Source organism: Falco cherrug, chromosome 19 (genome assembly GCF_023634085.1).
Source record: "Falco cherrug isolate bFalChe1 chromosome 19, bFalChe1.pri, whole genome shotgun sequence".
Taxonomy (NCBI): domain Eukaryota; kingdom Metazoa; phylum Chordata; class Aves; order Falconiformes; family Falconidae; genus Falco; species Falco cherrug.
The window spans coordinates 5,439,434-5,466,347 of record NC_073715.1 but is presented as its reverse complement, the minus strand read 5'-3'; the positions used below and the strand labels follow the sequence as shown (position 1 = coordinate 5,466,347).

Here is a 26,914-nt window from a genome sequence, read left to right as displayed (position 1 = left end):
GAATTCGGACTTTTGATGAGGAGTTTATTTTTTAAAGGAATCATGGGGAGTGATTAGTGAAAATAAATTGCATGACCCCGCAGTTCCCATCCAGGCTTTCCTTGGCTAATGAGGTGAGTTTGAACTCTGCAAGCAGGGCTAGAAATCCGGCTTCCCAGTTTAATAAAAGGCAGCTTATACCCAGTGAAACCGGAACCACAGTAAATGTCAGACTCGGTTTAGAGCTTGCCAGGATTAGTATCGTTACTGTTTTCTGGACAGAAGCACCCTGATGCACACAGCTAAAGTCATGGTCCCGCGATGCTGGAAATTCTCAGGATGCTGGAAAATCCCGGTCCTGGCAGACCCGCTGCCGGAGCCTGATGGGTGATGGTGGCCAAATTAATCAAAGTGATTAAGAAAGGTGGATGGTTGGCATCACCTCAGCCGGCGGCCCCTCAGCAGCACCTTCACGGCATCCCGGCTACTGTGAGACACTACCAGAACAAGCCAAACTTAATCCTGTCGAATATCCAGTTCTGCTTGGCATCTCCCTACCTCTATCCAGCCGGATCAGCAAGCTCCAGCTGGCCGGCCGTGCGTCGCGGCGTGTGCCGGTGCTGGCTCCCAGCCGCCTGCCTTTACCCCAGGCATCATCTCCCGGTGGGTTTTGGTGCTCCAAGAAGGCGCTGGTGAAATGAAGTGCGTGGTCTCCCCTCCCCTGTGCCCCAAGGTTGCGGTGAGCACCGCAGCATCCCACTGTGCCGCAGGGAGGGGATGCAGGTGAGGTTTGGGGAAGGTGGCGTTTTCCTCCCCGCCAGCTGCTCCCCAGACCCACGTTGAGCTTCATCGGGTGCCAAACCGGGATGGTGAAGCCCCGGGAGCACTGGGATGGGGAGGCTCAGCCAGGGATGCCCTTGGGTGAGCTGGTCCTGGGCATGGGATGCATGGTGCGGGTCCCGGCATGTCCAGGTGCTCATGCATTTGCAGGTTTTTGGTTTTTTACTGTGATTGCACCCACCAAAAATCCATTCCCAGTGCTGCCATTTGGGCTGCTCCCTCCACTGGTGGATGAAGACAAGGGACTCATCCAGGCACCCCTCCAGGATGCGGCAAGAAGCCGAATTCACTCCTTTTCCCCTTGAATATAGAAAACCCCAGGATGTTCCTCCCGGAGCGCTGGGTTCCTAGGAAAAACCAGTGGTGGGTGCAGCAGTGGGCTGTGCTGAGGGGTGGGGAATGACAGTTTTTAGGCATTTCCCCCCCGATACAAAATTTTGTGGTGGAATTAAAATGGGAACCTCCAGCCCCCAGTGGTTTTCTACCAAAATGGGAAGAGTGGGAAGCCCCTGCTGGGTCACCGAGCAGCTCCGGTGACACATAATCCCTCTCCCAAAGCTAAACTGGAGAAGAACTGAGCTCCCAGTGTTTAACTGCCATGTCCACACACGCTCCCAGCATGGAAAGGGGCTCCCCGTGTGTTCAGTAACAAAAAGCACAACGGAGCATTGTTACAGCTGGGGGGGGGGGGGGGGGGGAGAAAAAAATAGGAGATTTTTTTTTTTTTTTGGTTTGCATGTAATAAACTGCCTGAAGAGAATTCCAGGTGGGAGCAAAATGGGCTCATGGATGGGGAGATGCTTGGGATTGGAAGTGGGAAAGGACCGACATGCTGCCAGAATTTGTCTCCGTGGGAGAACCCCAATTAGTGAAATCGCATCAAATCGCTCAGGCTAAGACAAGGCCCTTTCTAGAACCGTCCCTGCAAATATCCCGCTTTGTGCCCCAAGCCAGCAGTGTCTGGAAGCGTTCCCATGGGGCGAGCATGACTGCCATGGGAAGATGGGATGTGCCCCCCCCCCCTTTCCCTCCCCCATCCCACCCTCTCCCCACACTCGCCCCCAGCAGGGCTGCCCAGCTCTAAGCTTAAAATCTGATGAATTTGTCTTTTCCAGGTTTTTCTCAGGCCAGCTGGAGAAGCGTTATTCCCGTGCCTGCCTGGCTTGCAACTGGGGTAAACCAAACAGAGCACCCACTCTGCCCCGGCGTTTGGGTGCTGAGCGGGATCCAGCTGGGTGCAGGGAAAAGCTGCTGACATCTGCCCAAGGACGGGCGACGCTCGCCTGCTCCCGAAAAGAAAAATGTGTCATAATCCCTGTGGGAGATGACACAACATTCATGCGAGGGAAATAACGCCGTAATGTGATTACAGCGGGGAAGAGCCTGAGCTGGTTAAATAAAATGAAGTGGGGGGTTCGGGGAGCAAAGGCGAGGTGGCTGCGGGGTGTCCCTGGGGCAAAGCCACCCCTAGAAGGTGAATTTGAGGGTCTGGAGAAGGGGGCACATCTCCCTGTGCCCCAATCTGGCTGGTCCTGGGCTGAGCAAAGACTCTGTGGGTCTGGCGAGTTTTCGGTGGGGTGGTTAATGGCTTAATAAATGAGTTGCCCTGTGGCCACCTCCCATGGACACGGAATCCTTGGGGCAACTGTTTTATTTTTGCACGGGAAACTAATAGTAGGAAAGTATTCCAGGTATTTGGGATTCCTCCGAGCAAGAGGTTCAGCAGCTGAGGAGGCAGGCCCCTGGGGTGCGGGCAGGGCCGGAGAGCGGGGGTGCAGGGGTCAGGGTGCTGGGGAGGTGGGGGTCAGGGTGCAGCGATGTTGGAGGCTGCTGTAGAGGGGGGGCAGGGGGACGGGGTGCTGTGATGCTGGGCTACCAGGATGCCAGGTGCTGGAGCGCACGGGTGCTGGGGTGTTGGGGTGCATGGGTGCTGGGATGTTGGGGTGCAGAAGGATGAAATGCATGGGAGCTGGATGCATGTGTGCTGGGATGCCGGGGTGCAGGGGGTCAGGGTGCATGTGCAGGGGTCAGGGTGTGTGGGCACTGGGATGCAGGAGGGCAAGGGGTGCATGGGTGCTGGGATGCTGGGGTGCAGGGGGTCAGGGTGCTGGGATGCCGGGGTGCAGGGGTCAGGGTGCATGGGTGCTGGGATGCCGGGGTGCAGGGGTCAGGGTGCTGGGATGCTGGGGTGCAGGGGTCAGGGTGCATGGGTGCTGGGATGCTGGGGTGCAGGGGGTCAGGGTGCTGGGATGCTGGGGTGCAGGGGTCAGGGTGCATGGGTGCTGGGATGCCGGGGTGCAGGGGTCAGGGTGCTGGGATGCTGGGGTGCAGGGGTCAGGGTGCATGGGTGCTGGGATGCCGGGGTGCAGGGGTCAGGGTGCTGGGATGCTGGGGTGCAGGGGTCAGGGTGCATGGGTGCTGGGGTGCAGGGGTCAGGGTGCTGGGATGCTGGGGTGCAGGGGTCAGGGTGCATGGGTGCTGGGGTGCAGGGGTCAGGGTGCTGGGATGCTGGGGTGCAGGGGGTCAGGGTGCTGGGATGCTGGGGTGCAGGGGTCAGGGTGCTGGGATGCCGGGGTGCAGGGGTCAGGGTGCATGGGTGCTGGGATGCCGGGGTGCAGGGGTCAGGGTGCTGGGATGCTGGGGTGCAGGGGTCAGGGTGCATGGGTGCTGGGATGCTGGGGTGCAGGGGGTCAGGGTGCTGGGATGCTGGGGTGCAGGGGTCAGGGTGCATGGGTGCTGGGATGCCGGGGTGCAGGGGTCAGGGTGCTGGGATGCTGGGGTGCAGGGGTCAGGGTGCATGGGTGCTGGGGTGCAGGGGTCAGGGTGCTGGGATGCTGGGGTGCAGGGGTCAGGGTGCATGGGTGCTGGGGTGCAGGGGTCAGGGTGCTGGGATGCTGGGGTGCAGGGGGTCAGGGTGCTGGGATGCTGGGGTGCAGGGGGTCAGGGTGCTGGGATGCTGGGGGGTCAGGGCGCTGGGTTGCGCGGGTGCAGGGTGCATTGGCGTGCTGGGGTGCAGGGGGTCCGGCTGCACCGCGGTACCGGGGGGAGGGTCTCAGCCACCCACTCCCCCGCTCCGCCTTTGTGCCGAGCCGGCCCCGCCGCGGCAGCGGAGCCGCCCCGACCCCGCGCCGCCCCCCGCCGCCCCCCGCCCCGCGCTGCCCCCGGGGCCGCCCCCGCCGCGCCCCGCTCCGCTCCGCTCCGCCCCGCCGCAGCGCGGGGGCGGGCCGTGGGCGGTGGGCGGCGGGCGGGGGCGGCCCCGGCCCCGGCCCCGGCCCCAGCCCCAGCCCCAACCCAGCGCCGGCCCCAGCCCCAGCGCCGGCCCCAGCCCCCGCCGCCCGCGGGCCGCCGCGCCGCCCCGCATTGTCCGGGCAGGATGCGGGGCCCCGCACGGCCGCCCGCTGCCGGGCTGCGCTAGGGCCCGCCGGCATGAGGAGGTGAGTGGGGGCCGGCGGGGGGGGGCGGGCACCCCCCTTACCCCGCGTTCCCCGGCGGAGCATCCCCGGGATGCGCCGCTGCGGGCGGGGGCGGCTCCCGCCCGGCCGGTGTCCGCCGAGCCGGGGTTTGGGGGGAACCAGCCGGGATGGGGGGGGCGGGGAGGGGGGTGGTGGTCCCGTAGCCGACCCCTCCCAGGGGACGCGGCAGCCCCCGCCGCCTTGGCCGGTGCCTGTGCCCTCCCCTCTTGCCCCCAGCGGGGTGCGGGGAGCTCCGGGCCGACGTGCTGGTGACATGAGCCGCGCGGCGGGGGGAGCGCGGCGGGTGGCCCCCGGGGGTGCCTGGCCCTGCCGGCTCCCGTGGCCGGAGGGGTGCGCACAGCCGGGCCCGAGCACCCACCCGCTCACCCCTCCCTCCCTCCCTCCTTCCAGCCACCCCTCCTTCCATCCGCCCTCCCATCTAGCCACCCCTCCATCTACCCCTCCACCCGCCCCTCCCTCCTTCCATCCACCCTCCCATCTATCCACCTATCCACCCACCCCTTCATCCATCCCTCCATCTACCCCTCCATCCATACATCCACCCACCCCTCCACCCCTCTGTCCACCCCTCCATGTACCCCTCCATCCATGAATCCTCCCTCCCTCCTCCCTCCATCCATCCATCCCCCCATCCACCCCTCCCTCCCCCCATCCACCCCTCCCTCCCCCCATCCACCCCTCCATCCCTCCGTCCATCCCTCCCTCCATCCACCCCTCCCTCCCTCCATCCACCCCTCCCTCCACCCCTCCCTCCACCCCTCCCTCCATCCCTCCCTCCATCCCTCCCTCCCTCCATCCCTCCCTCCATCCCTCCCTCCCTCCATCCCTCCCTCCCTCCATCCCTCCCTCCCTCCATCCCTCCCTCCATCCCTCCCTCCCTCCATCCCTCCCTCCCTCCATCCCTCCCTCCATCCCTCCCTCCATCCCTCCCTCCATCCCTCCCTCCCTCCATCCCTCCCTCCCTCCATCCCTCCCTCCCTCCATCCCTCCCTCCCTCCATCCCTCCCTCCATCCCTCCCTCCATCCCTCCCTCCATCCCTCCCTCCATCCCTCCCTCCATCCCTCCCTCCCTCCCTCCATCCCTCCCTCCCTCCATCCCTCCCTCCATCCCTCCCTCCCTCCATCCATCCACTGCCCAGGAACAATGCGCGCTCCCCTCGGCCGCTGTCGCATGTCAAGCGCACGCTGGAGCGCTCGCCTTCAAAACACTCGTGGTGTTGAGGAGCTGGCGGTGGTTTTTCATTAGGAGCTTTGCCTGAAAGCGCCTTCTTTTTGTTTTTTTCTTTCTTTTTTTTCCCTCCATTTTTTGAAGTGTGCTTTTTCCACTTGGGGGTCAAAAGGCACTTGAGGGTGGGGGAAAAAAACCCAGAAAGGTTTTAAAAATAGCTTTGCGCTGTGTCTTCTGGCGTAAATTCTCCCACTTTTGGAGCTGCCGTGTGCTGGTTTATTCCTAGTTTCACTCAGGGATGATCAAAATAAGTGTTATCATTGAGGTCTCGGGTTTGCAAGACGGATTTCGGGGGTGCGAATGCGCTGGATTGAATTTTAGGAGACCTTGGGCGCGTGCAGGGGTGGATGTGCCTGCCCTCCGTGGAGGCTGTGTGTGTGCGATTGATAACGGCTGGGAATTGATTGATGCCGTGCATGGGAATTGTCCCAGGTTTCTCCCCGTTTTCCTCCTGAGGTGCTCCCTGCCGGCACTGGAGCGAGCTCCAGAGCCTGGCTGGGGATGCTCAATGCCAATGTGTGGCTCCGGTGCCTGTTTGCTCTTGAAGGTGGTTCTGAATTAAACATTTCTGCCGGGTCTGAGGCCCAGGAGTTGTTTATCACATTAAACATTTGTTTTAGCTCTCTTTAGCCCAAGTGTGTTGACATTTTCTCTTGGGGGACTGCTGGGGATAATGAATGGCACGTACTGTATTGTGTTCCTCGGAAAGCCGCGGGATCCCGCAAGAACATAAACACCCAGGGCAGGATTCATCCCAGATCTGAGAGCAATGGGCTCAGTGTTTACATCAGCGCCGGTCCTGAGCTGCTGCTCATGTTTAAAGTTGATTATTGATTACGAAAACCTCCCCGTTAATACTTGTCAGATTTATTTTTTTTCCCTTATTATTTCTTTATTTGTTTTTTTCTGGCTGACAGCTGCGGTTTCGCTCCCGGCTCTGCCCTTTGGAGCTGTAAAAGCTCTCGTGGAGGGGAAGGGGCGAGCCGGGTGGGTTTCGGGGGCCAGGGAGGAGCAGCCGGGGGCTCTCCCCACTCACAATTCGTTTTCTCTGGAGCGGGGAAGGGTTTCGCAGCTGCCTTTGTTCTCCCGCCGAGCCCCCGCCGCATTCTTCCCTTTTGCCATTATCATTTTGGTTAAACAGAAAGGCAAGTTGTGTACCATATGGATCATGTTAACAATTGCTTATCTGGAGCCGGTGTTTTCTCCTCCCTCTCTTTCCCCTGACTTTTTTCTCTTTTCTGGGGTCCGGGCTTGGGGCTTTACCAGTATCTTGGGTTTGGTGCCGGCTTGACGTGGTCCTGTAACCCAAACCTCTCCTCTCGCATCCCCTCCGAGTTAATTCCCCATCGGGAGAAACGTTGAGAAATCTCCAAAGCAGGTTTCCCTGCGTGCTCGGAAAGACGGAAAACAGTTGTTGAAGCAAGCAGCGCGTCCTGGATTCAGAGCCCTGGTCAGCAACGGGCTTCCCCCCGCCAAGGCTCCGTTCGCCTTTAGTTGGGGAGGGGGTGGATGGCCGGGCGATGGTCCCGTCTTTTGTACGGGACTGATACAAGCAGGGGCTGTGTTTTTCCCAAATCCCTCCTTCAGGCTGCTCCCAGGGCGGGTATCGAGCCACCTGATAAACGGGCTGAAAGTTTTCAGCATCCATCCTCTGCTCCCAGGGATTTCAGTAGCCACTGGGAGGGAAACCCCCCAACCCATAGAAAAAGCTGTTATTTTGGTTGCCCCAATACAGATGTGAGGGCCTAACCTTAGGCCAAGGGAGTGGCCGTTGGGTCACTTAATTCACCTCCTCCTTTCCCCTCGGAAAAGGTAAACACAAAAGCCGCTGGGAGCATTCGCTCTCTAAAGCCGGTATCGCATCCTGCGACAGCGCCGGTGGATTAGAAGGAATAAAAACGATTCTGCATGGCGCATCGTCACCTCTGTAACAACAGCATCCCTGGCATCATTAAAAAAAAATAAATTCCTGGAAGGAGTCTGGGAGCGCGTGCCGTTGGCATTTTGCGGATGCTGCGGGCTTGATTCGTGTGAATTAATTTTGCATCCTCCTAGTCGAGGAGATCTTCCCGAGGGTCGAAATGCCACCTCCAGATTTTTCCGCAAACAGCCAAATATTCTCCTTTCTCCCCCTTCTCCTTCTGCTTTTCCAACAGTTTGGGGGGTTCAGCATCTCCCTGCTTTCATCCCTGCAGCTGGAAGGAGGCAGGTTAGTGTGTCGGGATGAAGAAATCCCTCAATCCATGGTTTAAAGCCGCAGAGATGCGGGAGCCCCGGCTTTGAGCCAGGATTCCTAAAGGGAATTTCCCCGCAGATGACATTAATGCATCTAGAGAAGCGATAGTGACCCTTGCGCGACACTGACCCTTGTGTTTATGCCGTTGTAAACACTTTTCAGTTATATTTTTTTGAGCTCCAGTGATGACATGGCTGGAAGCGGAGCTTTGCCGTTTGACAGGGGCAGGCGGGGAGGCTCCTTTTGTCATCCCGGGGCAGATCCCGTCACATCTGGCCAAATGTCAGCTGGAATTTTGCAGCGTGTAGGAAAAGCTTGAGGCTCAGGGCTCCGAGCATCTCATTTGTTTGGCACGCTCCCTTCCTCCGCTCCGCTGGGGCAAGTTCTTCTCTTGCAGATTTTTTGCAAAATAAAGATGTTTTTTTCTTCCTTTTGGGATGTGGAGGGGGGTGTGCTGGGTGATGCACGTGTTTGGCAGTTCTGGGATGCTCTGGCTCCAGGAAGATCATTGGTGCCGCAGGTGCCGCTGGTGCTGCTGCTGCGCAGATCGCTCTGTGTGTCATCAGGTGTCCACCCTCTCACCCAGGGGACACACGTGCCAATGGTGGCACCCAGCCCCTGATCGAAGGGAGCTGTTGGGATTTAATCCAGATTTCCTTAGCGTTTAAGCAGGAAAATTCCCATTGCTGGATCAGCAGCCAAACAGGGGATAAACCAGTTTCCCCAGTGCCAGCCCTGACAATTCCCAGTTCTGAAAACCAGTTTATCCCCTTTGCAAGGTCCCACTGCCACGAGTTTGTTGCCGGGATTCCTTCTGTTGTATTTTCCTGTTGGTTTTTCCTTTGGACTCGGCTTGTGGGGTGGTGAGAAGGACCCTCCCCCCTTTTCTCCCTGGTGCTGCTGAGCCCTGAGCAGAATCCTGGAGCTTTTTCTGCTCCCTGAACCCCAAGTGTCAATGTGCAGAGGATGCTGCTGCACGCGCGGAGCTGCTGGGGGCTGGCGGTGCCTCGGCAGCTCTGGGCTGGGGTCTCAAATGGGAGCAAGAGCTGAAAGGCAGTGCCGGCGCTCCGCAGCAAAGTTTATTTTGCTGTGTAACGAGGGTGTTGTAAAATCTCTCGGCTGGCCTTGTGGCCTGTCATCAGCTGAAGTTAATGTTGGTTAAATTGTACAGATCGCTAGCACAATTTTTCCGCCGGTGGTGCATGCCTGGGGTCGCTTATCAGCAACCCCTGATCTTTATGGGGGCCCTAATAAACCCAGCCAAGGCCTCGCGGGTGCTGAGGGCTTGGAGCTGAGCACAGGGCAGGATGCAACTTCGTTCTCCCCAGGGCAGGCAACTCGGTGGTGGAAAACCCAGGTGTGTTTGTGTAATGCCAGCAGTGCCATCGTGGCCTGCGGGGTGGGGGGGCCCGGAGTCCCCCGCCCTGGACTGGGATGGTGGGGGATGCTGCTGGGGGGGGTGCTGGGGTGCTCTGCCAGGACAAGATGCAGGGGTGTGCTGCTGGGTGGGATGCTGGGGGGTGTTCCCAGAAGATGCTGGGGTGTGCTGCCAGGTGGGATGCAGGGGTGTGCTGCTGGGTGGGATGCTGGGGGGTCCTCTCAGGGCAGGATGCTAGGGTGTGGTCCCAGGTGGGATGCTGGGTTGCTCTGCCGGGTGGGATGCTGGGGTGCACTCCCAGGACAAGATGCTGGGGTGCTCTGCCAGGTCGGATGCTGGGGGGTGTTCCCAGAAGATTCTGGGGTGCTCTGCCAGGTAGGATGCTGGGATGTGTTCCCAGGGCAGGATGCTGGGGTGAGCTCCCAGAAGATGCTGGGGTACACTCCCAGGTTGGATGCTGGGGGGTGCTCTGCCAGGACAAGATGCTGGGGTGCTCTGCCAGGTGGGATGCTGGGGGTGTTCCCAGAAGATGCTGGGGGGTGCTCCCAGGAACAGATGCTGGGGTGCATTCCCAGGTGGGATGCTGGGGTGCTCAGCTGGGTGGGATGCTGGGGTGTGCTCCCAGGACAAGATGCTGGGGTGCTCTGCTGGGTGGGATGCTGGGGTGTGTTGCCAGGGCAGGATGCTGGGGTGCACTGCTGGGGGGGTGCTGGGATGTGCACCTGGGGTGGGATGCTGGGGTGTGCTGCCGGGTGGGATGCTGGGGTGTGCTGCCGGGTGGGATGCAGGGGTGTGCTGCCGGGTGGGATGCTCAGCCAGGTGAGGTGTGGTACCCAGGCGAGTATTTTCCCTCTGTCATGGTTTAACCCCAGCCAGCAACTCAGCCCCACACAGCCGCTCGCCCACTCCCCACCACGGGATGGGGGAGAGAATCGAAAGAATAAAAGCGAGAAAACTCCTGGGCTGAGCTGAAGACAGTTTAGGAGGTAAAGCAAACCAGGGAATTCCTTCCCAGCTCCCCACCGCAGGCAGGGGCTCAGCCATCCCAGCAGGGCAGGGCTTCGTCACCCGTGACGCTTCCTGGGGAAGCCACCACGGTGAATGTCCCCCCCTTCCTCCTCCTCCTCCTCCCCCCAGCTCCACGTGCTGAGCGTGACAGTGGGATATCGCGGTGGTCACCAGGGGATATCGCGGTGGTCACTGGGGGATATCCCGGTGGTCACCGGCTCAGCTGCCCCAGCTGCGTGCCCCCAGCTCCCAGTGCCCCCCAGCCTGCTCGCTGGTGGGGTGAGGAGCAGAAGAGCCCTTGGCTCCGTGTCAGAGTAACGAAAACATCCCTGAATGATCAACGCTGGCTCCAGCACAAATCCAAACCAGCCCTGCTGTAGCCACTAGGAAGAAAATTAACTCTATCCCAGCCCAACCCAGCACCTCCTCAAGAGCAGAGCCACTTTTTTTTTTTTTTCCTCCGAGAAAGCAAAAATGAATGTCAAGACAAATTGCGCTTTAACCCACACTTGTCTTGCCTAAAAAAAAAAAAGCTGAATAATAGCGGAATAAGTACCCCTTTCCCTGCCCCGGCCGCATTCGGTGGAGGAGCTTGCTCTTCACAAAGCCTTGGCTGTGTCAATAGATGAGAGGTGCAGCGGCCACGGCGAGCCGGAGGGGACTCGTGGCACCGGGGGACACCAGAGCCCCGGTCCTTTCGCTGTGATTAATCTTGGCGTTGCTTTAGGGCTCTGAAGAGCAGCGGCACCGGCTGCCGGGTGGCTTTGTCTGCTGCCACGGCTCTGTCGCGGCGGAGGGACCTTTCCCATCGGAAGCTCTTTCCTTTGGGAAGAGCCTGCAAAGCACTTGACTCCACTCCCCATGTCGTGCTGCCTCCCGGAGCGGGATAATGTGGGTGTAATTGATGGCGAGAGGACTAATGGCTGCAGAAATGTGTAATTAAAGGCCAGGGGTGATGCGCTGCGAGGCTGTGCTGCGCGCGGGAGGTTAGAGAGGTTGAGTGTCTTTTGAAGGGTTTATCCTGCGCATCCCCTGCCTTGGGTGGGCAGCTCGTCCTGCTGGGGGTGTCCCACGTGCCGGCACCGTGTGGCGTCGGGGGGACACGCCGGGGTCCCCAGCCCCCCGTGGAGAGCTGTGCATGCGGCAGCATCCCCACCGAGGATGCCACTGGGCAGGGTTTTGGTGTAGGGTTTTATTTTCCCAGCCCTTCTGGCATCTGGAATTACCAAATCCCTGGGAGCAGCGGTGTCCCAGCCCTGCGCTTGCCAGAGCATCACCTCCTCCCTCCAAAGGCTGGATCAGGCCACGTGTGGCAAACGTAAATCTGCCGAAACGCCGAGGTGCCGCGAGCAGGTTGGGCTTTGCTGGGCTGGGGGGGTGGCTCCTGGGGCGATGGTGCTGAGCCTGTGCTTGCCCTCCTCACCCCGTGGGAATTCCCCATGGGAATCGGGATCAACGATGGGCGCGTTGTGCCCGGGGTGGGTTTATGGCACCCCGAGGTGCCGCGTTCCCAGCTCTGCTTGTGCCACTGGTGCCGCTTCTTTATATTGCGCTTTGCAGCGCCGTGCTCTTAGAAAAATGGGGTTTAGCGGCTGCAGCAAAGGACTGGCAGCAGAAAAAGACATCAGGAGCCGGAGATTTGGCCGTTTATTGGAGATGCCACCCAAAACTGAGATTTCAAAGATCCCGTTGGAAGCGTTGTTCCTATTTTCCACCTCAAGTGTTGCGGATGCCTGGGGGTCCATGAGAGCAGCATCCCTGCAGCAGGACCTGGCTGCCTGGCCGCGGATGCTGGTGGGCAGCGCTCACAGAAGTGACTATCTGCTAATTTAGAGATATTTCCATTTGCATCTTAATCGCCACCAACCCGAGCAGCGGGGCAGAGCCCAGCTGTGGTGGGGCCGAAGCTGCTGGCAGGGCTGGGGCCAGGTATGCGCTCCAGAAATAACGTCATTACGGATCTGACCTTGGGCTGTTCATATCCTCCTCCTACAAGGTGATTACTTTTTAATGAGTGGCTGCTGAAAAGGGAGGAAAATGAATTATTTCTGCCGTAGGATTAGCTCGAGGAGACAGGAGCGGCGCTGCCCCAATCGATACGCTCTTGCACCGAGCCAGCCCGGCACCAAACTTCTCCCCGATTTCCCAGCGATCACTTTATTATTCTTTAACCTTTATTTTTGGGGGGAGCAACAACCCTGTGGCGGCAGGTTGAGGCGATGTAATGCTATCTAATTAGCGTTGGCTTGTAATTGCCGCCTATCCGTGCCAGCTCCCAGGATGCGGGGGGGTGGGAGCCGTCGGGGTGGCTGCTCCCAGCGTGGTCCCCAAAGTCAGAATCCATCCGTGGGGCAGAGGGGAGCTGTAGCCGGGATGCAGGGCAGCAGCATCAGCGAAGAAAGAAGCCCCCCCACCCCCCCCCCAAAAAAAAAAAAAAAAAAGGGAACTTCTGGAAAATCCATTAGTGAATGGAGTGCGGGAGGGAGCTGGGCTTTTCAGGCTGCTGAGGCGGTGTTTAAAAAAAGAATCCGTGAGTCAAAAGGCTTGTGAAAACAAAAGCCACTGAGAGAGAGGCCTCCCCCAGCCCAGCTCCAGCGGGGGACGGGACGGTGGTCCACAGGGGATGGGGATGGGGGGCGTCATCCCGCAGACGATGCGATGAGGACGCAGAAACGAAGGAGAGGAGGAGTTCTTCCTCAATTCCCCGCGGAGTGCGCTGCCCGGCAGGGCACCCAGGCGGAAAATACAACCGCGTTGTGCGATGCTGGATAGGGCTGGGAGGCTCCCCAGAATTAGAGTTAATTAAGATTGATTCGTTCCGTGAAGGAGATGAGCTGGAGCGTTGCTGCTGCCGTTACGGACAGGGTCTAGTGCCCGGGGTAAATTATCTCCCCGCTGCAGCCTGGTTCCTGTGGCCGTAGACCCCCCGGCACTGACCCCAACCCAGGGGCAGATATTGGAGAAGATCTACCAGGGGCTGGTGGCTCCTGCCTCGGCTTTTGCCCCCGGGGGAGTTCATTATTGGAGCTTTATCGGGATAAACACCCCGGGGAGGAGAGGGCTGGGGGGTCCCTGGGCCCCTTCCCGAGCTGCAGAGCATCTCCTGCATTTAACAACCTTCAGCCAAGTACTTGTGGAAGGGGAAATGTGATGGCGATGCTGTCGTTGGGGGTGGTCAACCTGGAGGAGGCTCCGGGGAGAACTTAGAGCAGCTTCCAGTACCTAAAGGGGCTGACAAGAAAGCTGGAGAGGGGCTTCTTACAGGGGTCTGGGGGTGATAGGGCAAGGGGTGATGGCTCAAAACTAAAAAAGGGTAGATTTAAATGAGATATAAGGAAGAAATTCTTTACTACGAGGATGGCGAGGCACTGGAAGATGTCGGCTGGAGAAGCTGCGGATGCCACAGCCCTGGAAGGGTTCAAGGTCAGGTTGGATGGGGCTGGGAGCACCCTGAAGGTGTCCCCATGGCAGTAGGGTTGGAACGAGATGGTCCTTAAAGTCCCTTCCAACCCAACCCATTCCATGATTCTATGGAATTGGAATTCTATTCTTGGAAAAATAAGTCGTTTCAAATTGTTTTCAGCCTTTTTTGGGGGTTCGTGTGTATATTGGGGTTCCGAGACCCCCCCCTCACCCGCTGGGTCTGCCCCAGGTGTGCACAGTGCTGGGTGCTGACCACACCGTGGTGGCCAGGCTCCGTGTCCTTCTCTGTAATGCTTCGGCTTTGCTGCTTCTCATGCTGCTGTAGCTCAGCTCCCAGAGGTTGTATCCTCCAGGCATCCCACCCCCCCCCCCCCATGGCACAGCATCACCGGGCGCCCCTCCACCAGCTCGGATCTGGTGGGGGTCAGCACAAGAGCGTGCCCCCCCCCCCCCCCCCCCCCCCCAGATCCTCCTTCTGCAGATGCAGGCGGGGTCGGTCCCTCTCGGGGGGGATGGGGGGGTGGTCCTGGTGGGTTTCAGTAAGTGGTTTTGAATGGAGCGAGGTGAGAATGAGCTTTGCAGAGCAGCTTCCATCTGCTGACAGCATGCCCTTGGCTAAGTGGCTTCCGTGGAGGATGGAGATGCTATAAAGACACCTTCAGCCTCTTCTTCTGCATCCCTCTGTGGACCACGTGAATACGCATCCATGCAACCGCAATCTCCGCAGGTGGTCTCCCATGGCACGTTTCTAGATGGGCTTGAGGAGGAGACGGCCACAGCCACATCCAAGCCAAGCGCAGACTTACAGCCCCGATGGCAGAAGCAACGTTCTTGCCTCGCCGTGTCCTCCAGCCTGGCCGTGGGTCAGGGGCAAAGTCCCACCTGGGACCGGGTGGTGGGACCAGGAGCTTCAGGATGCGCTCGCCACCCACCCTCGCTGGCTTGGCCGTTATGATGCAGATTGTATGTAAATTGGGTCCGTTTGACCGCCTGACCTTGTCATGGGGCCACGTCTGTTTGGGAAAATGGTTCTGCTGATGAGGAATGGATTTTCCTCTTTAACGTAATCCTCCAAAAATGGGCTGGGTCCGACCCCGGCCCCGGGGAGCTGGTCTGGCATCAAGGAACGGCATTTCAGTGAAGGGCTTCAGTCCCAACAGGGACCTGAGGAGCACCCATGGGCCGTGGCACCCGTCTGTGGGGCACGCTGAACTTTCTCCTGCACCTTGAGCATCTGCCCTGAGTTGACCTGAATGCTTCAGTGATGCTCATGCTAAAACCCTCCTCCCTACTCGAGAACCCTCCTTCAAGCAGCCGTCTGGTGGGGATCACAGCTGGAACGTCACCCCAGGGAACGTCCTACAACAGACGAGATGGTTCCAGGGCAGGAGAACATCTACCGGAGGAGAAACGATGGCGTGGGAGCGGGAACGCTGTTGGAAGGAGCTGGGTTTGGCACGTGCTGAAGCACACCTATGGCACACAGCGGGCAACACGTGATGGAGCAATGCGATAATTAAGCCTTCGTAATTAATTTTCATCTTGGAAGCACGGGGAGGAGCATGCCGGTGGTGTGGCAGGAGCAGGGAGGGTTGAGCCAGCCCCACCTTGCAGTGGCTTCTAGACCCAAAGAGTTCAGCAGTTTTGTCCCGTGTTCCTGGGGGTGGTGCGAGGCTGAAGCCCGGATCTCAGTGGTCCATGAGACTTGGAGACGAGTGATGTTAAGAAAAATATAAATATAAAAATAGAAGCTGATTTTTTCCCCACTTTTTTGCCTTTTATTGCTTCTTTTTCTCCCATCCTTCTTACATGGAAGCTGATTTTTTCCCCACTTTTTTTTTGCCTTTTATTGCTTCTTTTTCTCCCGTCCTTCTTACACGGAAGCTGAAAGCTGACTTTTCCCCACTTTTTTTTTGCTTTTTATTGCTTCTTTTTCTCCCATCCTTCTTACATGGAAGCCGAAAGCTGACTTTTCCCCCACTTTTCTGCCTTTTATTGCTTCTTTTTCTCCCATCCTTCTTACATGGAAGCTGAAAGCTGACTTTTCCCCACTTTTTTTTGCATTTTATCGCTTCTTTTTCCCCGTCCTTCTTACATAGAAGCTGAAAGCTGACTTTTCCCCACGTTTTTTTGCCTTTTATTGCTTCTTTTTCTCCCATCCTTTTTACATGGAAGCTGAAAGCTGATTTTTTCCCCACTTTTTTTTGCCTTTTATCGCTTCTTTTTCTCCCATCCTTCTTATATTGAAAGGTGGAGCAAAATTCCTCGAATCCACTAATTGCATCGGGTCGCTCTTAATGATAGCTGGATTTTATCACCGTATCCCCTCGACCTGGGGATTCCCAGCCCACGGCGCCGTGTAGTGTTTCCTCCAGGTGACACGGAGCGGCGAATTTCTCCTCTCGCCGTGACAGATGGGTGATGCTCAGCTGCTGCCAGCCTGAGCGGATCCGTATTAATTTTTCATTTGCCGGAGCAATGCACAGATGTTTGGTTTTTTTTTTTTAATTTTTTTTTTTTTTTTTTTTTTTTCTGGAGCAGCACAGATGGGCGATGGCCCGTTGGTCATTCCCGGTTTGTGCTGGTGTCCAGCTGCTCTGCACTTGATATATGAGTGGACAGCATGGATGCTGGAGCCTTTGGCTCGCGCCGGCCGGGGCTGAAGGCTGTTTCTCCTGGGGGATGGGGAGAGAGGGCAGGGTGGGAGTTAGCCTAAATCCTTTTAACATCTGTACATTGACCCTGCTCTGATTGCAATACCATCCTTGGCTTTGTCGGCACCGGTTAGGAGTGGACGGGGAATGTGGCGGACAAAGAAATGCAGCTCCCCGATGGATTTGCCAACCAACCCAAATTCACCTTGGAAAACCTGATGTTTGCGCTCCGGCAACTTGCTGAAAAATCAGCTGCCCGGCCTCGGCTCGTGGGGGAGGGCTGGGGGGTTTACCCCCTCCCCACTTTTTGCACAGGCTGCCAGGGGTTGCTTTTGGGTCCCGTCGCGTCTCAGCGTCGCTTTGTGCTCCCCCTGCCCTGGGGCTGGCTTGGGGACCAATTCTGCCACCGGTGTAAATCCCTGCTGGGCTGTTTTCCCGGTGCTGGACCCGCCACGTAGGGATTTACTGGAGGGGACTGGGATCGAGCTTCAATGCCTTTACCAAGGCGCAGAAACGTTGCTGTAACCTGCAGCATTGACGCCGAAGCATTTCAGAACGGCGGCCGCGTGCCTGGGGTCCACCGTGAGTGTAAGTGCAGTATCTGCATGGGTCATAATTCTGATTTATGGCTGTGGTTTGGCTCGTGGTAATGCCGTTGCACTTCGCCTATGCTGCTCTTAGGAGGCAGGGACGAACCCCAGCCCAGGACGAGCTCCTGGCAGCAGAAACCGAAAAGATTGTCAGGAAATGCCTCATTTAAAAGAAGAAATAGTCATTCCCTCTGCCTCCCATTGGCTGGGCAGACTTGGGTAAGTCTCCTCTCTCCTGCATTTTTTTTTCCCTAGCTTCTTTTTCCTAGCTTTCCTTGGAAAGCTGCTGCTGGGCTTTCCAAGGGCTGGGATGCTACTGCTGGATTCTCCAAGGGCTGGGATGCTGCTGCTGGGCTCTCCCCAGGGCTGGGATGCTGCTGCTGGGCTCTGCCAGGGCTGGGATGATGCTGCTGGGCTCTCTAAGGACTGGGATGATGCTGCTGGGCTCTCCGAGTGCTGGGATGCTGCTGCTGGGCTCTCCAACGGCTGGGATGCTGCTGCTGAGTTCTCCGAGTGCTGGGATGCTCTTGCTGGGCTCTCCCAGGGCTGGGATGCTGCTGCTGAGTTCTCCGAGTGCTGGGATGCTCTTGCTGGGCTCTCCCAGGGCTGAGATGCTGCTGCTGTGTTCTTTAGCTTTGACGATGTTGCTGAGGCTGCTGCGGGAGCTGGAGCACCTCTGCAGGGGTACAGACACCTCTGGGTGCTGCAAGTCTGGTTGCAGCAGGCACAGGACTTGTTGCACAGATGTGAGGCTGCATTTGTGCCGTGGGTGCTCAGTTTGGGGGGCTTGTCTGGACCTGGTCGGGTGCTGGTAGCAAAGTCCAGAAGGGAAGATCCATCACGCGCATCCCTGATGTGGGAAATCCGTGGTAGCAGGGCTGTGGGGACCGCTGGGGGAAGGCTGAGCTGTGAGAGGAGACTCTCCCCATCCAGGTTTGCTCTTTCTTGGCTCAAAGTTTGCGCCTCAGAGAATTCAAATCCTGGGAATTTAGGCAGAGCCGGGAACCGGGACACCTCTCCCTGCCTGGGAAGCCGATCGCATAAAGCTGCGCTGCTGCGGGTAATTGCAGGGATAATGAAACAGCTCAACGTCTTTTGAAAAAAGCATAAATCCTCCCAGCTGACAGCTCTGCAGAAAAAGGAGCCGTCAGCGTTTAAACCAGCAAGACAGCGGCGGTAGGAGCAAAGCATGGTGGTGGTGGCTTGGTCCTGCACTGGGAGCCGAAGGGCGGCAGCGGCTGCTCCCTCCCCAGGGCTGGGATGCTGCTGCTGGGCTTTCCCCAGGGCTGGGATGCTGCTGCTTGGGCTCTCCCAGGGCTGGGATGCTGCTGCTGGGCTTTCCCCAGGGCTGGGATGATGCTGCTTGGGCTCTCCAACGGCTGGGATGCTGCTGGGCTCTCCGAGTGCTGGGATGATGCTGCTGGGCTCTCCCCAGGGCTGGGATGCTGCTGCTTGGGCTCTCCCAGGGCTGGGATGCTGCTGCTGGGCTTTCCCCAGGGCTGGGATGCTGCTGCTTGGGCTCTCCAACGGCTGGGATGCTGCTGGGCCCTCCGAGTGCTGGGATGATGCTGCTGGGCTCTCCCCAGGGCTGGGATGCTGCTGCTTGGGCTCTCCCAGGGCTGGGATGCTGCTGCTGGGCTTTCCCCAGGGCTGGGATGATGCTGCTTGGGCTCTCCAACGGCTGGGATGCTGCTGGGCTCTCCGAGTGCTGGGATGATGCTGCTGGGCTCTCCCAGGGCTGGGATGCTCTTGCTTGGCTCTCCAAGGGCTGGGATGCTGCTGCTGAGTTCTCCGAGTGCTGGGATGATGCTGCTGGGTTCTCCCAGGGGATATCACGACACATCCAGCACTCGCACCATGGGGCTGCAGATCGCTCCCTCCGGAGTGACCCGTGGGTCTGCTCCCCCTTCCCAGGGCGCGGGTGCTTGGCTGGATTGAAACCTCGGGTTTAGCGCATCCTCAGCTTGAACGTGTTTGCTCTGGCACGCTCCCCCTCCGTTTTTTGCCCTCCGAATCCATCCAGACCCTTCCGTGATCCCCTTAGGGATCGCTGGATCGCTGCAGCCATCAGCGTATGCTGCCTGTGGGCCATCTCTCTATTCGCCCGCGTGGGTTTTGCCGTGAATTTTTCGGCACCCGCATTAGCGACATGTGCGTATGCATCGGGCCGGGACATGAGCTTGTAAAATACATGTACATGCCTGCGTGCATAGGCGGTACGGGGGGGCTGGGGGGTGATAGAGTCGTGCTCCAACAAAGGCGACCCGCGTCGGGATGCTGCTGGGGGCAGCCCCGCATCCCTGCAGCCTCATGACTTGGCCTGAAATCCCTCGTCCCAGAGCTTTTCCTGGAGGGGAGGGGGGGGGGGTGGTGGCAGGAGGGGGTGCACCCCATCCCCAACGCCGAACCGTTGGACACCCTCGGCGGTGCGCCCCGCTAAAAAGCCCCCGAACAAAAGCCCAGTTCAGAGTCGCTGCTGAATAGATTAACAAGATTTCCATAATTAGGGCGGGCGGGAACAATAGGATTCTCCCCTGCCCAGCCCCCCCTGCCCGCCTTTGTCTTGTGCTGGGGATAATGGGCAGCAGCGAGGGTGGGAACCAGCCCGGCCATTTGGTCACTGGACAGTAATTTTCTCACACTGCCAAGGGGAGCATTGAAACATCTGTCCCGCTCCGCCGCCTCATTCATGTCCCGTTTCAACCCCCTGACAACTTCTCCCTCCCCCCTCCGCCCGGTTTTCCAGGGTGCAACCAGGCTTTCGGGGGGGGGGGGGGGGGGTTGGCTTTTCTTCTCCCCGACGCATCACGTCTTTCAAGGGGTGGGATGGAGGCGGGTTGGGTTGGTTTCTCGCCCCTTTGGGGCTGGGGTTCGCTTTGGTGGCAACAAACCTGTGCCCACGCGTGTGCCCCCTGCCCCTCTTCTGGCAGCGGCTTCGCCGTTGGGGGGCTGGGGGAACCGGTGTCGTGGTGGTGGGTTTCCAGCCGCGCACCGTGGCGTTGGCTCGTAACGAAGCAATTCCCATCACCGGGCTCAGCTGTGGCCACCAGGTTTAGCTGGCATGGGACAACGGGGTTAGGTGTTGGGAGGGATCCCTGCCACACCGCCGTCCCTGCGGGGGGGTTGTGCCTGTCCTTGGGGTGGGTGGTCCTCAGGTGGTGTCCTGCCTGATGCTGCCTTGGAGGAGCTGATGGATGGAGAGACACGTGGGCTGTGGGGCCTCCCTTCTCCAGGAGGGATGGGTGAGGGTGTCCGTGCCACCGTCAAGGGCAGAAGAAACCGCCTGGAAATGCCACTGGGATTTGCTGGTCGTGGTGGTGGCACCTCATTCCTGCCACGGAGGATGCTGGAGCCACCAGCCACCTCCCCAGTGCATCCCAAGCCCCTTTCCTCCTCCCCCAAAGTCCCGGCTATTTACAGTCTGTATTTTTTTGGGGGGGGCAGAAGCAGCTGTGGTCGGCACCGTGCGCTACCACATGGTGATCTGCACCCACTGAGCGAGGATGGAAACTCCCGGTGCTTTAATTCCTTAAAAAAAAAAAAGTTTTAAAAAAAGTCTTATTCCTCACAGAGCCATCCAAACATCATCCAAACCCTCATTTTTCCCTTTAATAGCTTCCCGGTGGGTTTTGCTGGCGGGCAGAGGGAAGGACCCCCTCCATCCCTTCATCCCCAGCCAGACCCCGCGTTCGGCTCCGGAAAAATCCGCGGCAGGAGCTCAGGTTGATGGGGCAGCGTCCGCCTTTGTGGGGGTTAAAAAGGGCCCCTTTCCCGCAGGCGGTCGGAGCGTTTATCTATCGGGAGCACTTTAATAATGGCCAGTAAATGCAGGGAAGATGCCGGATAAAGCCAGGCAAAGCCACCATTTCAATCCTCTTGTGTAAGTTTGATAGCCCAAGTGGAAGGACAAATGCCGTATAAGTCAATTAAAGCATTAAGTAATCTAATTGTGCTGCGGGCACAAAGTGGCTTAAAGGCTGAGAGAGGCGAGCGAATGCTGCACGAGGTCCCCTCCTGGCTCCTACTTTAGCTGTCCCCCGAGGCGTGGGGCGTAAAGGTTGGGGGGGGGGGAGGGGGGCACCGGGGGGGTAACCGTCTGGGGGTGGTGATGGGGGACACTGCCACCCCCCTCTGCGGGCGCTGCTGGCATCTGGGGGCTGGAGCAAGAGAGGGTGATGCCAACCTCAGCATCCCCGTGATGCGCAGGATGGGGTGACAGGGATGCAGGGACCATGGGGACCCCCGGCAGGTCCTGCAGAGCCCCCCAGGATGCATTTCTCCCCTGCTGCAGGGGTGGCTCTGGGCATGGCTGTGGTGGTTTTGTCTTCCCCTTGGCCGGAGAAATTGTTTTGGTGGGGCCAGGCACAGCCCATGGGTACCGGCAGCGATGCTAGGGTGAGCGAAGGGGTCCCGGGAAAGGCTCCGGGGGGAAGGGCAGCTCCCCCCAGCCACTGGCTACACACTATTAATATTCTCTTAATATTCCATGCATTATAATCATAATATTTTAATTATAATATTATACTCAGCTCCAGGTGGGGCATCTCAGGGCAGCGTTGCCCTCCGGCGATGTGTGCCGATGCGTGTCTGACAAGGGGGCTGCAGTGTTTGGATCGCCTGGATGTGCCGTGGTTTGAGAAGTGGAATATTTTATTCTGTTGGATGAAGTGACCATCCAAAGTTGAGCTGGCTGGCTTCCCTGAAGTGGTCGCTGTTTTTTTTTTTTGTTTCTTTTTTGCACTGGTGGTGGTCAAGGGGGGTTTTGCATGGAAAATTGCGAGCGTGAGCATAACGGAGAGCATGTGTGCGCAGTCAGGAGGTGCAGCCTGGTCGTCATGGAATGGGTTGGGTTGGAAGGGACCTTAAAGACCATCTTGTTCCAATCCCCTGCCGTGGGGCCACCTCCCACCAGCCCAGGGTGCTCCAAGTGTCCAACCTGACCTTGAACCCTTCCAGGGCTGGGGCACCCACAGCTTCCCTGGGCACCCTGTGCCAGCGCCTCGCCGTCCTCGCAGTATGGAATTTCTTCCTCAAATCTCATTTAAATCTACCCTCTTTCAGCTTCAGTGATGGAACCAATTCGGTTTGCTCTTTTATACACCTGAATCATAACCTAATTACTGTTTCCTCCCTAAGAATCTCACCATCTTACGTCTTCTGCACATTTACACGTAGAATCGTTTAGGTTGGCAATGACCTTTAAGACCTAATTGTGACTTAATTTCTGTTTTCTCCATAAGAATCTCAGCATCTTTCATCATCAACACATTTCCACGTAGAATCATTTAGGTTGGCAATGACCTTTAAGACCTAATGACCTTTAAGACCCAATCGTGCCTTAATTTTTGTTTCCTCCATAAGAATCTCATCATCTTACGTCATCAACACATTTCCACGCAGAATTGTTTAGCTTGGTAATGACCTTTAAGACCCAACCGTGACTTAATTTCTGTTTCCTCCATAAGAGTCTCACCATCTTATGTCATCAACACATTTCCATGTAGAATCGTTTAGGTTGGCAAAGACCTTTAAGACCTAATTGTGACTTAATTTCTGTTTTCTCCGTAAGAGTCTTACCATCTTATGTCTTCTGCACATTTCCACGTAGAATCGTTTAGGTTGGCAATGACCTTTAAGACCCAATCGTGCCTTAATTTCTGTTTTCTCCATAAGAATCTCGTCATCATACGTCATCAACACATTTCCACGTACAATCATTTACCTTGGTAATGACCTTTAAGACCCAATCGTGACTTAATTTCTGTTTCCTCCATAAGAATCTCACCATCTTACATCTTCTGCACATTTCCACGTAGAATCGTTTAGGTTGGCCATGACCAACCACTAACCCAGCACTACCAAGGCCACCACTAAACCATGTCCCTGTATTGATGCCACCTTGAAAATCTTCCAGGGATGGAGGTGACCGAGCAGGGCGGCGTGGTGGGTGTCGGAGATGCTCAGCGCAGAGCGGTGCTCACCCCTCTTTCGCTGTTCTCACCTGGCATGATGCTGTCCCCGCAGGTCTGTCGAAGATGCACTGGTCACCAGAGCATGCCCAGTCCCTGAACCAGTGGCCGGAGCAGCACCTCGATGTCTCGTCCACCACCTCCTCGCCAGCCCACAAGTCCGAGCTCTACCCCAGCACCCGCCAGCGCTTCAACTACGCCTGGGCCAACGACGACATCTCTGCGCTCACCGCCTCCAACCTCCTCAAGAGGTACGCCGAGAAGTACTCGGGGGTGCTGGAGGCGCCCTACGAGCGCCCGGCGCTGAGCAGCTACGGGGATGGAGCCTTCGGGCCGGTTAACGGGCAGAAAGGGGACGGGGAGCCCTGGCCAGTGGCCCACGGCTCTGACGGCGCCTACCCCCTGACCCCCATCCACGATGGCCTCCCCGGTGCCAAGGCGGTGGTGCCACCCGCCGTCCCCCCCAGCGGCGGGGCCATCGGGCTGGGCGGCTCCCCGGTGGTGTCCACCGACCCCATGTACCCCGGTAACTCCTGCGGAGGAGCCGCCGCCGGCTCTGGCGGGCTGGGGTCATCTCAGGAGTACCCCTCAGGCTACGGTGGCACCTACTTGCCCTCTGGCTACTGCACCCAGCCAGCAGCGGCGCTTCCCCCCCCGCACCCCCCAGCCCTCCACGGCTCGGGGCTCCTGCAGCCCCCGCACCCCTCGCCCGCCTTGGTGCCGGGCTACGGCTCCTCCGGCCCCATGTACAACTACGCCGCCGGCAGCTACCCGCCGCAACCGGGCTACGGCACCATCCACCCCCCGCATCCCTCCGCCTCCTACCTGCCCTCCGGCATTGCGGCGCCCACCCCCATCCCAGCCCCGCCACCCGCCGCCCGCCCGCCCGGGGTCCCTGCCTATGGCTACCAGGGCGCCGGTTTGGCCCCCCTGGCCGTGCCGCCCCTCGGCACCGAGGCGGCGGGGGGTCTGAAGAGGAAGGCTTTCGACATCTCCGGCGGGGAGGACGAGGGGGAGGGCAGGTATAGGAAATACAGCTACGAGCAGCCAAAGTCCCCCTACCCCATGTCGGACAACGGCGAGTGCCGGGGCAACGGGTTTGGGGGCAGCGCCGAGTCCCCCCAGGTGGCCTTCAAGCCCGGGAAGCGGCCGGGGGGCGCCGGGAGCGCCGAGGAGCACGCTGGCAAGTACGGCGGGCAGCCGATGAAGAGTCTGGTCTCACCACCCTACGGCGCTGGGGATGCTGCGCTGCGGCCGGCAGAGCCCTTCGAGAAGTTCAGCCCCCCCCTCGCCAACGGGGAGCGGGCGGCCGAGCCGGGTCCCCCCTTCCCACTGCGGCTGCCCCCCAAAGCGCCGGTCTTCGGCAGCCCACCGGTAGAGGAGCAAGCCAAGAACGTTGACCCCTTGGTCTTGGAGCTGGTGAACACCAAGATCGTGGAGCGGGGGCCACCCGTGCAGTGGACGGACATCGCCGGGCAGGTCTCTGTGAAGGCCACCATCGAGGAGGAGCTGGTGTGGCCCATCCTGCGTCCCGGCGCCTACACCGGGGCGAGCCGGCCGCCCCGAACCATCCTGCTCTTCGGTCCCCGCGGCACGGGGAAGACCTTGTTGAGCCGCTGCATCTCCACCCAGCTGGGCTCCACCTTGCTGAAGCTCAGCGGGACAACCCTGCTGTCCACCTGGAAAGCTGAAGCCGAGAAGATCCTACAGACCGTCTTCTTCGTGGCCAGCTGCCGGCAGCCCGCCGTGGTGCTCATCACCGAGGCTGAATCCTTGCTGGTGGCTCGGGCTGGTGAGGACGGCAGCCAGGTGAGCAACCTCAAATCCCAGCTCCTTTCCTACCTGGATAACGTGGCTACCTCATCCGAGCAGAACGTGGTCATCATCGGGACCACCTCCCGACCCGGCAGCATGGATGAAGCATCTCACCGCCGCTTCGCCAAGAGGTTCTACATCTCCCCGCCGGACAGCATCGCCCGGCGGCAGATCCTCCATCACGCCTTGGCTCAGCAGAGCTCCTGCTTGAGCGAGCGGGAGATGGTCTCCCTGGTCCAGCACACCGAGAGCTTCTCCGGCGGCGAGCTGGTCCAGCTGTGCCAGCACGCCGGGGCCACCACGCTGCGCGCTTTGCCGGGCCAACTCCAGCCCACCTCCTACCAGGACTTCGAGAAAGCCTTCTGCAAGGTCCGCCCCGCCGCTTCCCAGAAGGAGCTGGACTTGTTCCTGGAGTGGGATAAAATGTACGGCACCCGGCACTGACGTGGGATGGGGGGGGGATGGGGGGCGCGGGGATGGACCCTTCACCCCAGGCTCCAGGGATGGACCCTTCACCCCAGGCTCCAGGGATGGTTTTGGGATTTGGCTGATGAACGCAGGGTTTGGAGGGGCTGGGGGCTCTGATTCCCGCTCCCCCCCAGAGCCACGCTGGGGCCGGACCCCCTCCTCCCAAAGCGCAGGAGACCCCCGGCGCCAGCACGCCATACCTCTTCTTTAAAATTTCGGGACTCGGCCGGGCTTTTCCTCTCCTCGGTTTTTCGGGAGCCGTCGCCCACCGACCTCAGGATTAACCTATTTATTATTTTCCCGTTCATCCGTCCCTGGACCAGTGATGCAGCGAGGGGGGACAGAGGCGACCCAGGGTCCGGCTGCACGAGCCCCGCCCCCCCCCCCTCTTAACCCAGAGGCTTGATGATGACGATTATTTTTTTTTAATTGCTTTTATTGTTCCTAACAGAAATACCTCGGGCATCTTTCAAGCAAAGCAGCCCCCTCGCACGTGGCGGCGATGTCCTTGATCGGGGAGGGGGGGGGGGAGCGGGCGGTGGGGTGGGGGGACACACACACAAAACCTGGGGGTTTTGGAGTAAAATGCTGTAGATTGTTTAATATACTAGACTTGGGGGTTTTTTATTTTTGTAAGGTATGTAGGGTTTTTTTTTGTTTGTTTGTTTTTTCTTTTTAACTACTCAGGAAAAGAATTACCTCAGACAAAAAAAAAAAAAAAAAAAAGAGAAAAAAAAAGAATGTGTTTTTAAAAACTCTTTTTATCTTCTCAGAAAGGAAAAAAGAGATTTTTAAAGAGTTTTCAGACCTGGGACAAAGCTGCCTCGTGCATTTGCTTCCAAAAGGGGTGGTGGAAGAAAGGAAGAAAGAAAAGAGAAAAAAAAAAAACAAAACAAAAAACCAAACAAACAAAACTTGAAGCTGTTACAAAGATGAAAGTTGAATGTATTTTGGGTGCTTTTCACGTATATTATGCCATAATTTTATTTTTTTTTTTTTTTTTTTTTTTTTTTTTAAAAACATTGTTATTGTAGCGTTTGGTGGAGTAATGTGTCTTCAACGGGAAGAGTGTTAGTGCCGTAGTCGGGAAGCTGTCGCCAGCACCACTTTTTGGATCCGGCTGGATCCGTCATCCCGCAGCATCTCCCGCCGCATCCCGTGGGGCTGGGGCCCGGGGCTGTGGGGAGGGGGCTCCTGCCCCTGTGTGAGGCTGGAGACCCCCCTTCCCAGTGTGGTTTTGGCACTGGGGATGGGGCTGCTGCCGGGGTTCCCCTTTTCCTGGGAAATTGGGGAGTTCGGGCTTCCCGCTGCCATCGCTACCGTGGAACGCTGGGATGCTCCAGCAGATGCTGGCGGCAAACTTGGGGAAATCACTGTTGTACCCCACCCCCCCACCCCCCAAAAAAAAGTCTAGCAGGGCTAAGGGTGGCCCACAGGGCTTTGCCTGGGGGTGCTGTTTGCCCCCCAGTTGGGGAGTGGGCTGCGGGGGCTGCTGGGGGCAGGACACAGCCCAGCTCCCCCCACCTCTTGCTGGGACGCAACCCCCCCTGCACATCCACAGGACCCCCCACCCACTTCCCATCACCACGTGGGGTTGAGGTTTTTTCTCCCCCAGTTAACCAAAATAATTTTTTTTTTCTGATTTTTTTTTAAGAGTTTTATATTCTACTGGGGGGAGGCAGCTGCTCTGGGGTCACCCACCGGCACCGGCCTCTCCGAGCAGCCCCCCCATAACCTCAGGGTCTGCACATGCAGAGGATGCACCCCACGTGGGGGCTTCCCCCTCCATCGCAGGAGCGCGGCATCTCCCAGTTTTGGGGTGTTTTCCCCAGTTTTGGGCAGTTTCCCATCTC

General features: G+C 58.4%; 1 protein-coding gene across 1 annotated transcript; it reads left to right on the top strand.

Annotated features, from left to right (window-relative positions):
- The first annotated feature begins 4,122 nt into the window (after positions 1-4,122).
- Positions 4,123-25,534, top strand: FIGNL2 (fidgetin like 2). Its single transcript, XM_055696436.1, has 2 exons — positions 4,123-4,253; positions 22,834-25,534. Exon 2 carries the CDS (start codon positions 22,845-22,847, stop codon positions 25,035-25,037), a length of 2,193 nt encoding a protein of 730 aa, XP_055552411.1. The 5' UTR covers positions 4,123-4,253; positions 22,834-22,844; the 3' UTR covers positions 25,038-25,534.
- Positions 25,535-26,914: the final 1,380 nt, after the last annotated feature.

Excerpts from the sequence above, each read along its gene's own strand:
- FIGNL2 (XM_055696436.1), top strand. The coding sequence starts at position 22,845 with ATGCACTGGTCACCAGAGCATGCCCAGTCCCTGAACCAGTGGCCGGAG.